Raw genomic sequence first — 14,916 nt, forward strand, 5'->3', positions numbered from 1 at the left:
TTTTTTTTTTTTCATGTGTTAAGAGTTCTGGATTCTTTATCTGTTCGCTCCCCATCTCTGGTGGATGCCTTGTATTTTACTAGTTCCTCTTTAAATGTGATACTCTTTATGTGCATTATCCAGGGATAGCATCGCTTTGGCCTGGCATTTTATTTTATGTGCCCTCCAAACATCCATTTTTCAGGCCTACAGTAGAATTATGTAGAATCCTGTTTTCTACCTGATAGCTATATAATGTACTGAATTCAAAAGAATTAAATCATGATATTAGAAATTTTTACTTACTCAATTGGAAGTTAAGAGACTTGAGTCCTTCTGGTATCACAGTTACCAACCTGTGCAGAAAGATATACCTGACTTTTCTTGACTTACTGGCCTCATGTTTAAAATGTGACTGGATTATACTGGATGCTCTTAAAAAATATTTCCAGTCCCCAATTTAATACAATTTGCTTTGGACCGTTGCTTAAGGATACTTCTCAATATTCTTAGGGATTTGAGTGCATTGAGGTTTCAGAGATACTTTTGAACTATTGCACCATTTTAGTTTAGCTTTTGGTTCTCTGGTCACAGCTGGAAATTACTTTTGAAGAGGAGAAAAGAAAATCTTTAAACCTTTAATCTAAAGATAAGCCTTATCACATGGTGATTATGCCCAGGCAAGCAAATCTGATGGGGGATGTGCAGTGCTATATAGAATAGTTAAGTTTTGTCTATACTCTGAAACTGTTGGAAGCATGTTAGGAGTTTAAACATACTTATATTAGTTAGCAGGAATCAGCTTTACTGCCTTAAAGATGGTGCATTTTGGTAAATTTTTAAAATTTAAAGTTGCCATGATAGAAAGAAAATTTAAAGTTGCCATGATAGAAAGAAAGCCTGATTGATGTAGCCTGGTTCGAAGTATAGTTCCAAGCTATGTACTTAGTGAAGCCTGATTTAAATAAAACATACTGTTAGAGATTATCCTCAAATATATTTTTTTTTTTTACTTAAAAACCAAGCACTTAGTGAAATAAATATTTTATTGCATAAGATTATAGAACATAAAAATTATGTTAATACTTGAGATTTGCAGTTTTTTTTTTTTTTTTAACTTATATTAAATTCAGAAGGATGATGCCAAAATAGTTTATCAATCATGGTAAGCAATCTCTCCACTGCTTGCCAAAGGGAGTAGACATTCGTTAACAAAGTTGAATTAATACGTAGTTTCCACTTGACAGTGATTCAGTGATGTGAATAATTACATATTGAAGAAATACTTTTGTCTTTGTTTACATGTTATTAATATAGAATTTTTAAACTTAAAAGCTTAAGATTACCAAAGTCCTTGAATGATAATTTACATTAATGGTTTATTGTGTTAACTAAAACCCTTGTCAAACACATACAAAAAACTTTAACATAGTTTAATTTGAAAAATGAATTGCAAGTTATATTTGTATCATCTCTGCATTAATAGCGAGTATCTTATAAAATGTGCTGGAGAAGAGAGGCATTTGGTGGTGCCACTTTTGGTGCCAACCCAGAGATTCAGATACAAGAAGCAGAGAAAGCGATTAGAGACTTCTGAGGGAAAATTCAAATAGATTTCTGCTGAAGTAAATCAGAATGATTTAGAAAAAGAATGGTTCATATTCTTTGTTTTGTTTTATACTAATTTTGTTCTGCTACCCTGGTTGGTTGAGGTCATTTTAGAAGTCATTCTGGTGCTTCAACTTTTAATTCTCCTGTGTGTTACTAGTAGCATCCTACTAACTATGGATATAAACTATTTCGGAATTTATTTTCTCATTCAACAAATATTTGAGTGCCAGTTATGTACCAGGCACTATGCTAAACATCAGGGAGGGGCTTGCAGGCTACTAAACAAATAAATCATAAAATGTGTTAAACAAGGTGTCATGAAAGAGAATAATGTGGGGTGGAAGGAACCTGCTTGAGCTCGGGTAGTCAAGGAAGGCTTTTTTGATGAAGGGAGTCGTTAAAAAATGAGAAAAGGCAGTCATGCTCTAGACTAGACTATATAAAAGGACCAATTATTGTGCTTATCAGTAAAAACTAAGATCTGTGTGTCTTCCGAATGATAAATTCCCCTGTGAAAGAGTATTAATGGTAATAGATTACATGTAATTAATTATACATAAAGTTATTATTAATAGAACTGTTTATTCATTAGTCTAACATGAATTCTTGAAGGCAGGTGTATTTTAAAACATATTCCCCTTCTCTTTAGACCAGTAGTCTCATTATCTGAACTTTCTCTCCAGACTAGATTTTAAACTTTTTCATAGAAGAGGGAAAAAACATGCTTGTACTCTGGGGACATAGAGACCTGAAAGCTAGTTAGAACACTTTCTCCCTTTTCCTCTTCACTTCATTTAGCAACCTGTGTTCTGCCCCAAACTGCTTAATGAGGTGATGAGGAGAAAATGTTCTGTTGAATTTTTTTTAAGCACCATCCATAATTGTATTGTTTGAAAAATATCATTATAATGAATTTTCATGCCGGTCACTTGGTAGACAGTTGAAGGAAGAACTTGAATTGACCTAAATAATCATGTATGTTATTGATATTTTTTAACAGATTAACGATTTAAGTACAGTAAATTTTCACTAAATGTCCTGATAGGTTCTGCGACTTTAAGTAAAACAACTATAAACCACCTTTACCCTAGGCTGATTGATGTAAACAAGAATTAATTCCTACAGCATCTCATCAACATTATAATAAAATGGCATTGAGTGAAACAATGTTGAGGCTATGCTGTATTTTAGTTTTAGGGGCCTGGATGTTGTTGCTTGAGGAGGGAAAGAAGCACCATTTTATATTTAAATATATATGAAGTGTGAGAGAAAGAGATTCCTTTGCTTGTCACATGACCTAGGGTAAAGTCTTAGAGAAGGTGAACTGTTACCACATAAAGCAAAACGACAATAAGATAACACTTTATTTCCAGTAACATGATTAAAATCAAAGACAATGACAAGAGTTGACCAGAATGTGGAGAAACGGCAGCCCTCCTACATTGCTGATAGGATTGAAAAATGATGCAGCCACTTTGGAAAACAGTTTGGCAGTTTCCTCAAAAAGTTAAACATAGAGATACCGTGTGACCCAGCAATTCCATTTTTAGATATATATGTAAAAAAAAAATTGAAACCATATGTCCACACAAAAACTCATACATGAATATTTATAGCAGCATTGTTTATAATAGCCAAAAATTTTAAGTAATACAAATGTCTTTATCAATTGATGAATGGGCTAACAAAATGTGGTGTATCTATACAGTGGAATATTAAAAAAAAATTGAAATGCTGATACATACCACAACATGGATGAATCTTGAAAACATTATGTTACAGAAACAAGCCAGTCACAAAAGGCCACATATTGCTTGATTCCATTTATGTGACATGTCCAGAATAGGTAAATCTATAGAAACAAAGTAGATTAAGTGATTGCCCGGGACTGGGAGAGGGGCAATTGGAAGTGTACTGCTAAGAATATGGAGTTTCTTTTTAGGGTGATAAAATGTTCTGAAATTAGATAATGGCGATGGTTACATAATTCTATGAATATATAAAAACTGTAAAAATTGAATTTTATGTTGTGAAATATCCCAGTCTCAGTAAATTTGTTTTTTAAAAATCATTCCTGAATACAGCATTGTCATTTAGGTATATAGCTTCATTAAGTGTAGGAAAACATCTTTTGCATATTGATAATAAAAAGATATATTCAGTCATTAGATTAGAATCCCAGCTTCTTTTATAAGAGGCAGATTTTCAGTGAGTCAAATAGTAATTTTCACTGAAAAACCATTTTATATTTAAATATATATAAATTATTATGCGATAGTAGATGATTCAGTCCTCTAGGTCATGTAAACATTCAACTGTCAATGGGTGTTTTGTGCTGTGTTTTTACTATTTTAAGACAGACAGATGATGTATTAGTTTGTAATATTTCTACTGTAATCTTAGCCTTGAGTGCCCTTTAGGAGCAACCTAAAATTTGTTTCTAAGTGTTACAAACAAGCTAATATAGCCATGTTAATATGTAAACATGCAATGTCTGAGACTTGATAAAATATAGAGAAAGCAAAGAAGTGCTTATGTTATTGGAGATTTGATACAGTAAATGTTTAAAGGTTCAAAAATTGGTTCTAGTTTTAAACTGAATGAAGTTACTTAGGATTGAATTTATTATCCCAAAGTTTATGGTTGATTACCAGATCTGCAGTTCTTTGTAATAATCCAAGGTCAAGATTACAAATTATGTAAATCTAAAAATTGTCTGCAGTTTGAAAATTGAGGTGTATAGAATGAAATTTGGGAAGAGATCCATTCTCATGGTGATGACCTTTCTTTTTGAGAAGGTGGTCTCTTATTTTTCAGTAATTGCTGAGTCATTGGTTTGCTACTATAAAGCTGGTGGGACTGATTTGTTAAGTAAAACTTGAAACAGTTACTATTTCATAGTCCAGGCAGCACAGAATCTGAATTTTAAAATATAGCATTTTTTTAAAATTCTGTCATAATTTAGGGATTTTTTTTTCTCTTTTTAGAAACTTTATTAAAGCTAGAAACATTGTGATTTTAGTAGTTGACCATGAAGAAGTTGGTTATGCTATTCTTTTCTTTTCTAGCTGCCCTGCCCCCTTTTCCCAAGAAACAAAGCCTGTTTTGTTTCTTGTCTGCTTGTGAGGTCTCTGCTGCACCCTATGTGGGTGCACTGCTCTGTGCTTTGTTGAAATGCTTGAGATACTCAGAAGGTAAAGAACAAGATGCTTCTGGAGAAGGTTAAATCTCAGCTTCAGTAGATAAACAAGGTTGTTTGACTTAGTCGTTTAAGTGAGTTCTTTATATGGAAACTTTGTAGCATGTTTGTATCCATAGGTAACAGCATTTATGTAAGCAACCAAAAGTGCTCACCATTGTCAGACTGTTTTTGCCTATTTTGTGCAAATTTCTGTTTAATTCTGTGGAGTTGTTCCTCCATCTTTTGATATCCTACTTTTCCCTTTCTGTGACTTTGAATAGTCAGATAAGCTTAGATTTGCTAAAGACCTTACCAACTAATTCAGTATGCCAATCAGCAGTGGTCACTCATTAATGATTACTGCTTATGGTATCTAATTCTGGGAAACTGGTGGGAAGCACAGGATAAGCAGAGGCTATTTACCTGTGTATTTTCACGCAATTTTGTTAATGTCCAATTAATTTCCACAAGGACTATATGTTTTATTATTAAATGCTATATTAATAAAAATCTCATGTGGAAAGCTGAAAAGTTTTTCTAGTGTTTCTTAATAGAAGGAGTATTTAACAATGTATATATAGCTCTAAAATCTGTTCTGCAATCAGTCATATTTTAGAATTCTAACACTCAACTTACTAATGTGCTATTTCCCAGCAGTTTTTTTTTAATTTATTTAATTGCTTGTAACTGAAAAAACATTTTTTCCCCAAGATAGTTGTTCGCTCTAGGCCTCAACCAATGAGATTTTCCGCGTATGTGATGCATACTCAGATTAGCCCCCAAATTCATACTTATGAATTATCAAACCTAACATAGCACGATGTATAAAACATCTCTAGGGAAATATATTGAGTGTCCTGGAATGCCAGGAACGTGTTTTCATCTAAAACACCCTAAGAAGATAAGTAAGGCTCAACCTCTACCACCCATTGTTTTCCATTTAGATCTTACAGGGAAAATAAGTATGTATATCTTCATGAATCATAGAATCCTTTGAGACTGTGAGTGGCATGGTAAAGTGGGAGGAGGGGGAGAGAGGAAGGGATGAGAATTCAAGCCAGGATGATTATCTGTAGGAATAACAATCATAAAGTTTAAAAAGAACTATTCTGGATAAGGGTGTGAACTAAAACATTTATGTAGCATCTACTGTATTTTAGGACTATAATAAATGCCTTACATATTTTACTTAATCTCCATGATGATTCCAAAAGGGAGATGTTAATATCCCCAGGTATAGTTGAGGAAGCTAAAGATTAGATGAATTACTGAATTGGTGTGCTTAACTCTAACTGTGGTTTGTTTGAAGCCGTGTTTTTTTATATCATACTATGATGCCTGTCAATTGTACATCTAGTAATGTTGGTGACAGGTAGATAGATATAAGCAATTGTATTAAATGAGGTTGTTGATTGGTGCCTGGCAAATCTTAACTCTCAAAAGTTTTTGGCTTTTTTCCTATCCACTCCCCCAGTGCTAAATTGTAAACCATAATTATGAAAGTGTTAGTGATTTGTTCTTTGAAAGGCGTTTCATAAATAAGTCTGGCTGTGTGCGTGTGCGTGTGCATGTGTGTGTGTGTGTCTGTCCATCTAAGAGATAAATAAGACTTTAAACAATATGAAACAGTGACTCATTTTTTTGACATCCCTTCTCTGCTCCCCCAGACAAAATATTTAAAAGAGATAACCAAAAAGACATAACTGGGGTCATAACCTTCTGTGGGTCAGAAAATAAAACTACACAAAGCAATGAGCAAGGGCAGGGTTATGGGCTTGCCATGTTTAGGGGCCATTCAGCTCCTGAGGATATCAAGAACTCTTAAGTGTTAAGAACAAAGGAGATATAGAAACAGGCTCAATGGTGAAAGCCAGGTGTAGAGCTGACTGGCCCTATCCAGTTAGGATTGAACTCGTGTCAAGTCACAAGTTTCAAGAATCAATATATATACCATTCTTTTAACCACAGTGTAATTAAATTAGGTCACAACAGTAAAATTTTAGCTTCAAAAAAAATATATGGCTTGCCCTACCAGCTATTAATATATAAAGATTGTAATTAAAAGCGCAGTACCCAGTACAAGAGTAGTTAGATTAATGAACAGGACAGAAAATCCAAAAACAAAATAATAAAATAAGGAAATTTAGTGTGATAGAGATGATTGGGGAAAAGATAACATGTTACATGTAGTGTAAGATGGATAGTCATGTAGAAAGATGAAATTAGATCCATTCAAGCCATACACCAGGATAAGTTCCAAATGGATTGAATTGCCAGATAAAGTGGAACCATATAATTTTAAATTTAAAAAATTGATGAATTCCTCTGACACCTGGGAGTGGGGAAAATACAACTCCAATTTCCAAAAAGATTGATGTTTGACTACTTAAAAAGTAAATATAAAAAATAAACTAAAAAGACAATAATAATCAGAGGGAAATTATTTTTAACATGTGACAACAGTTTTTTTATCCCTAGTGTACAGATTGTCTAAAATAGAGAAAGATCAGTAACCCTATAGGAAAAAATATAAACACAATTCACATAAATGCAAATGGCCCTTTAAACTATGTAAATTCACCAAACTCTTACAAGACACAGCAAAATAAAATAGTCACGCTGTGAAACCATTTCTCATCTTTCAGAATGGCAAAAATTCAAAAGTTTGGCAAGGCTGTGAGGGATAAACAGGCATTCATATATTAATGGTAGGGATACAAGAAAGTACAATCTCTGTGTGAGGAGGACGGGGAGATTTGTCAATATTGCTTGTTTTTAATCATTAACTCAGCAGTCTCTCCCACCTAGGACTCTACCTCAAAGATACAATGACAAAAATACAAAAATATGTACAAATGAGCTTCTGTATGGCACTCTTTAATAATAGTGAAAACTTAATAGGAAATTAGTTGAATAGAATAGTAATTGGCTATTTTTAAAAGAAAATGAAAGAAAACTATCTACTGCTTTGGAGTAATCTCATGGATACATTATTAAATATAAAAAAGCAAAGTAAAATAAAGTATTCATAGTATGCTACTATATATCTAAGAAAGAAATCTATGTGTGTTTGCCTAGATTGTTAAAAATAAAATAAATAAAAATCTAGTAAGAGTTACCAGTTACCTGTTTCAAGTAGGAGGATGATTGGTGGGAAGTAAAGTAAATCTCTAAAATTCAAAAGCAAAATGCACAAGTGAACCTGTATATTGAGTGATGGCCAAATCACAGAGGAATTATTTCGATGCCTTTTAACCAGTGATTTGACTTTATTGACCTAATGAAATATCTTAAGAACAAAAAATGACCAAAAAATTGGTAACTTTATGAGTATTGAGGTTGAATTGAACTAAGGCATTCAGAGAGGTTGGTCTGTAATTTTTTTTTCCTTCTAATATCCTTGATTCTATACTGATGTCATGCTGGCCTCATAGAAGCATTGGTCAATCTGAGAGGAAATTGGTAGGATTTCTATATTGTCATATCTTAAATAGTTAAATTTCTGCCTCAGTGAATACTCAACTTAGAAACATTTTAGTGTATTTTTCAGCACAAACTTTGTGCTAGACACTCTGCTAGTAACTGAGGATATATACATGATTAGGATATTCTCCTCACTCCTGCGGCACTCCAGTCTAAGAGAGTATACAAATTTGTAAATAAAATACTACAGCCAGGTGAGAAATGTAAGGAGACAAAATGGAAAAGTCCTGAGGTAGTGTGCCCTAAGAGAAGACTGTTCTTAATGTATATGGTGGATTCTGGGAAAGGCTGGGGAGTTTTGCTTAAATAAACCAAAAAGTCTCTAAGAAGGGTTGGCATTTACCAAGTGGTCTCTGTGGTACAGCAGAGGACATGTGAAAAAAAAATCACACAGAGTTCGCTATGTGGCTGGGAAGCCAATTAGTCACAAGAGCTGTCAGGGTATGTTATTTCAGATTTTGGTAACAAGGTTCATGAGAGATTGGTTTGTGATTTTCCTTCTAATGTCCTTGTTAAGGTATTAGTGTTATGCTGACCTCATACAAGTGTTGTAAAATATTTCTTCTTTGGTTGTATAAGATTGGTATTATTCCTTCCTTGAATGTTTGTGGTTGTCTGGAGCTGAGATTTTCTTTAGTCAGTGTGTATTAAACACTTAGTAGAAATAATGACCTGAAATTTCACCTTAAAAAATTCAAATGTGTCTGAAAAGGTGATAGATATAGCATTCTTAACATTTTTGCATAATAGAGCTCCCATCCAATCACGGAGGTTACCACAATCTACAGTTTGATCAGTGTCATATCAGTGACAGAAATTCACTAGTACAAGAATCCAGTATATTTCTAATTGTCAAGTGGTGTAATTAATGTAAGTCAACCAGAAAACTGACTACCTGGGCTACCTTGGAGGTATAGTGGTTTCGACTGAGACAAATCTCTGCCATCCAGATGTTTGTAGACTTATTTTATGAGCGTGCATCAGGTCATTTTAATCTACTTGCTTTATTAGAGGTGGGTATATGTATATATATTTAGGATATATTAAAGATCAATAATTTTATTGGACTTTACTGCTCGGAATGCTTTGTTTCTCTTGCTTTAGGAGATGTATTTTTTAATTAATATATATTTCTATTTTGTAATAAGCAATGCATTCATATCATTTAGACTTCAAGTTACAAAAAACATTTCTCTTCAACTCAGGCCTTTAGTCCCCCAGTCTCCCAGCTCCAAAGCCAACAGATGTTAGTTGCTTCTTGTCTATTCAATTCATATTCTCTGGATGCGCATGTAATATACATTTCTCCTTTTTTTTATATATATATACTCTGTTCTGCAGTTTGCTTTTAATTCAAATTTCTAAGACTTTTCTATGTCATTCGTTGCATGTTAGAGCTATTTCTTGTTTCTTTTCTCTTATGACTGCCTTGCATCCTGTAACAACAGTGATAATAGTAATAAGTTAATGTAACCATTGTACAACTATTTATGGATTTTTAGGTTATTTCCAGTTTTACTGCAGAAAAGGCTACATTGAATATCCCCAGTTGCTTTTGAATAAATATCCTTTTCCTCTGCTAGTTTTTTTAGGACAGATCTTTTGTTTCATTTCAGCCATGAACCAGAGAATCAGTCAAAGTGCTCCAGTGAAACAGCCACCACCCCTGGCTCCCCAGAGCCCTCAGGGAGGAGTCATGGGTGGTGGCAACTCCAACCAGCAGCAACAGATGCGGCTGCAGCAACTGCAGATGGAGAAAGAGAGACTGCGACTGAAGCAGCAAGAACTGCTTCGGCAGGTGAGGCCACAGGTTAGACCAGCCTTCCACTTTTGGGGGTTTGTTTTCCTACATGAAGTTGAGCGTATTTCATTTTAACCTTTATTACTTACAGAGTAATGTTGTTTCTCTAAAACTAGAATGACACAGCTCTGTCCTTAGTTTCTTGACTGACCTTTGATCCATGTGGGTTGTTACATGTAAATGGTCATTGCAGCCAAACAAAAATTAAAGGAAGCAAACGTACATAGAATTGTAGATTACTATATTTCTGAAGATTTCACTAAGGGGGAAACTCTGGGACATCACTTGGGGAAAAACATCTTTTACTTTAAGTGAATTATTTGGGGGACTACCCAATATGATATTTCTTATGTGACAAATGTGTTTCAGTATTGTTCTATCTAAGATGTTTTATTTAAAATATAACACAGGTTATCCTAAGTTTGGAAGATCCCAGAGTGCCTTAAAAATGACCTGCTTAAAGATGTTTTTTCATGTTGGGAAGGGTAGGACCTAACATTAGAGATCTTGACCATCTCCCTTTATATCCCTTTATGATCATTTCCATTAGTTTTCTTTCAGAAAGTACTGATGGCCTTTATGTTCCCTAAGAATGGATAATTCCTCATCTAAAAAATGATTTTTACTTTATCTTATTTGAGAGTGGTAAAGTCTAAGTTTAGATATTTTGAGGTGATCTTATCAAAACAGCTTATTTTTTTAAGTTTTATGTAAGTTTTTTTGGATGATAAAAGCATGGTACAATTTTGAAAGTGTGCAGAAAGTGAAAGCTATCAGTTTCCTGTATTTTTTTTTTCAGAGATAGTCTGTTTACACACATTAAATACATGTATCTATACTATTTTTTCACCTAAATCATAGCATACTAAATGTAGACATTAAAAAATCATTGTACTCTACATTTCTATTAACAGGACATAGATACTTTTATGAGGTACTTTTTATGAGTGCTATTTTCAAAGTTCCCTTGAAGCGTTCATGGAAATGCATGATCTTAATAAAATGAAACAGTGTAATTCTAGTGTGGTTGGCACCAAAAGTGAGCTTTGATAGGAGTAAGAAGGTTTGCCAGCATATGATGTCAGGAAGTGGTCTTGAAAGAAATTTTTCATCTTCCATTAAGAAGATGGGGACAGGAAGCATATTAACCAGTTTACTATATCGCTAACTGACTTTCTGACAAATCACTATAAAGGTAAGCTTTCTCATTTAAATAAAACACTATCATCAGAACAAGGTAGCACCATCAAGAATATAATTATGTAGCTACTAGCAGAAATAAAGCAGTTTTAAGAGTATGTTTTACACAACCTGTTTTCATTGAATACATTTTATTTTGTTGTTAGTGGCTACTAAATGTTCTAAGTAAATACAAGTCTTAGTTTCACATATGAATTGAAAACTATCAAAACCAAGGAGTTTTATTAAGAAAAATAATTTAATTACTAATGTCAAAGTCTTATCATTTGTAAGGTTATTTTTATAAAGTCTAGAAAGGGGCCATTCATCATTTTGTTGTATGCCATAGACCAGGCTGGTCTGGTTTTTAGTGTTTTTTATGTTGTTTTGGTGGGTAAAATGCTGCTACTTATAAAATTCTTTCTTCCAAAGAATTTTTCTAAATCTTATTCTCACTCTTACTCTGGGTGATGGGTCCTGGACAGAATAGTTCATTTCCTTTAAAGGTAACTTCTTACTGTTTCTTTTCTACTACCAACTGTGTTATCTTTTCTTACACAATGAAATGACAGACCTACTCTATTCTTACACTAATAGCTTTTTTTTTTTAGGATTTTTATTAGCAATCAGTATAAATTCAGTATATTGTAAGTCTTTTGGCTTCCTGTGTGAACTTCCGTTGACAGTTTCTCTTATCACTAAAACATCGAATTATATTTTTCTTGCTTCATCTAATACTCAGAAGCAAAGAACCTACCTGACCAATATCAAATTATATAAGTCCTGACACCTAAAGTCTTGCTGTCCTATCCTCAATGCTGTGCAGTGCTTCTGAGGTTTCAGTTTGTTTTGTGGTGACTCCATTGGCTCCTGTCTTCCTAAGTCTGCTGCTTCTTGGGCTAGCTTGGGAATTCTGTGCTATGGTGATATGTCTGGATACAGTTTATAAGTCAGCCTACACAGCCAAATTATGTGGCTTAAAGTAATTTTTATCCATCTTATTTTTTACTCTTAGGCAATGCGGAATATCAATCCCAGCACAGCAAATTCTCCAAAATGTCAGGTAGGCTCTTATCTGATGTTTTAGCCTTGGAAAAAAAAAAAAGAGAGAGAGAGATATTAGGAAAGAGAGAAACTTGTGCTCCAGGGGCCTGTCCTCACTGAAGATTAGCCTAGGGTATAACTTTGCTATCTTTCTACTGAAATATTTAAGTTAATATTGCTGTTTCCAGAAAGTCTCCACTATCTGCTCCCTCCCCAATCCTCCCAGAGAGCTTGCTAGTATTCATTTTGATTCCGTGGAGGTCTTTTTTTATTCCACATTTGAAATATATTATGTCTCAATTGTATATCCTATCAGCATTGAGGTCTGCCTAAGTTTTGTTTGCATAGCTTAAAAAAGTATCAGATTAATAATTTGAATAATAACAAAGATAGCACAGATTATTTACTTGGGTAGGCTACTTTAGGAAATTTTATTAAGAGTCATAATGATAATGTTAGGAAAGGAAAAATGCTTTCTAGTGGACATTCCAAAGAAAGAATATCAAAATTACTATGAGAGAAGAATCTGCCTGGGTAGTGTTTTAGGTTTCTTTGTTGGCTTTTATCAACATTTCTCCCTGATGAACTCCAGGGAATACTGGCTTGTGAAGGCATCTTACTTAGGTGGAAAAAATTATGGTTGTTTTTCTTTCTAACAGAGGCACTTATCTGACTCATAGGAAGAAAGTCATTCTTGAAACCAAAGAGATTCTCTGTGTTCAAAGTTCACAGGATTTGAAGGAATTGCTAGGGGATCATTGCATTTTTCTCAGGTGGGCAGAAGCAACCATGAAACACCTCATACCATTTGTAGCTCTTCTGCGCTAGGCTAAGTAAGTTAATTGTGTTAGAATCAGCATCAGCTTTGGAAGTGGGAGTTGACAGAATTTCACTCATTTTGGATACTGTTAACTTGTCCATTGGAGCAGAGTCAGACATAGTCCTCATAGAGACCAATTAACTTTGTGAGAGAAAAAACTCTCTTCTCTATCTACCTCATTAATGCCTCCTTTAATCAAGAGATCAGATAAAGGAATAACTCAGAGTCATCTTTGCTAAAGCAGAGAGCACAGACATTCTTGTAATGAGGGCTACTAATACTTGACTGGGAAGAGCATTGTAGCATTGGATCTTTATACAGTGAAGACATTTTTTTCCTTGCTTTTTCTTTAAAGTGTGTCTGAAAGAAGGCTTTTATTTGTGAATAATGAAGTGGAAACTAATATAGGAGCAGAAATTAAATGAGATTTGGGTTCAAACAAAAAGTTTCCTATGCCGAAAGTGTTTTAAAATTGTTGTTTTTCCTTACTGAAATCTTGAACCTGAAATTCAATAAATAAATTAAATACTTCTAGGTCTTTATTTCATACTTGAGAATAAGTGTAAATAGTCATCAGGAGTTCTTAGATACTTTAGTAGAAAAACTTTAGAAAAGGTTACCCTTTTAAGTAATAAAATCTAAATTTACATAGTATTAAAAATGCAGAGTTTTGTAAATTTCCCTCAGCTAGAGCAAGAAACCTGTAAAAGATAGTTGTTGTTGTTTTTTTTTAATCAACTTTGCAAATGCTGGAGAATAAATATTAGTTTGTTATATAAGTTGCAGTGTCAATGTATTTACCTGGCATGATTGTGAAAACATCAATAAATGTATGAAATTCCAATATGGGGTTAAATTTGGAGTAGCTCAGATACGATGCATGGAATCTAGTTGTGTTTGTATAAAGAAAGCATTTGTGTTTTTCTCAGCCTACATATTTTCTAAGTGACTTTAAGGTACATGTCAAGAAAGATTTCACAAAGATGGTCATATTTAAGTGAAGATGGCTTTAAGTAGGGTTACCAGGATAATTAAGATAGCCAGTAAGAGCTTTCCAGTCTCGAAGAGCAGAATGTGGTATTATAGAGGAATGATAGCGAAAAGAGAATGGATCCATTCAAAATCTGAATGCTAGGCACTGTTGTTCAAAGTTTATTTTTTTATTTTCCTAATGGATATTAGTTTAGAAGAGTTAACAAGCAATGTGAAATCACTGTCATTATTTTATATAATTCTATACCTCATATGCTTTGGTATATAATTCTGTACCTCATATGTGAGAAAGTACCAAACTTCAGAATGTTTACAAATTACTCATTTCAAAAGCTATCTTTAAGTACTTTCAAATAGTATTAACAAACATGGCTATATTGTAGAATTCTCCAGTCATATAAACTAATGTCAGTACAGGTAAGGTTAATTAAAAATTCTGAAAAATTAAGACAACTTAAGAGGCATTAGTATATTCTCTTAAAGATGGAAATTAATTTGTTAGAGTTTGTTCACAGAATTTTGGAAAAACTTGATCTCATAGAGCTTTAAATTTTTAATTTCATTTTGATTGTTCACTATTTTCATGTTTCAAAAGCAATTTCTATTAGAAAATAAAACTCTGAAACTATAAACATCATCTTTGCTCTGTGAGATTGGGCATGTAATGCTTAATATTCTAGATATGTCTCTTTCTAATACATCGATTGCTCCTTTGTAAATGAGAGACTTTTAGAGAGTGGATGCATCCCAGCTTCTGTTTCAAGGCCTTTTGAAACAGACAACTTGAGGAAAGATAGTTTGCCTTGAGTGTAAATGTTTTAACCT

At 33.5% G+C, this 14,916-nt stretch overlaps 1 protein-coding gene across 12 annotated transcripts in view; it reads left to right on the forward strand.

Annotated features, from left to right (window-relative positions):
- YAP1 (Yes associated protein 1) overlaps nucleotides 1-14,916 on the forward strand; it is a 102,440-nt gene that overhangs the window by 71,665 nt on the left and 15,859 nt on the right. For 3 of the 12 annotated variants that reach the window (XM_011369424.2, XM_011369433.2, XM_011369425.2), the window contains 2 exons: nucleotides 9,871-10,064; nucleotides 12,250-12,297. In XM_011369424.2, the coding sequence (XP_011367726.1) occupies nucleotides 9,871-10,064; nucleotides 12,250-12,297 (242 nt within the window). The remainder of the gene's footprint in view (nucleotides 1-9,870; nucleotides 10,065-12,249; nucleotides 12,298-14,916) is intronic. The other 9 variants (XM_011369426.2, XM_011369428.2, XM_011369434.2 and 6 more) reach the window with 3 other exon arrangements.

Source organism: Pteropus vampyrus, unplaced genomic scaffold (genome assembly GCF_000151845.1).
Source record: "Pteropus vampyrus isolate Shadow unplaced genomic scaffold, Pvam_2.0 Scaffold148, whole genome shotgun sequence".
NCBI classification, from domain to species: Eukaryota; Metazoa; Chordata; class Mammalia; order Chiroptera; family Pteropodidae; genus Pteropus; species Pteropus vampyrus.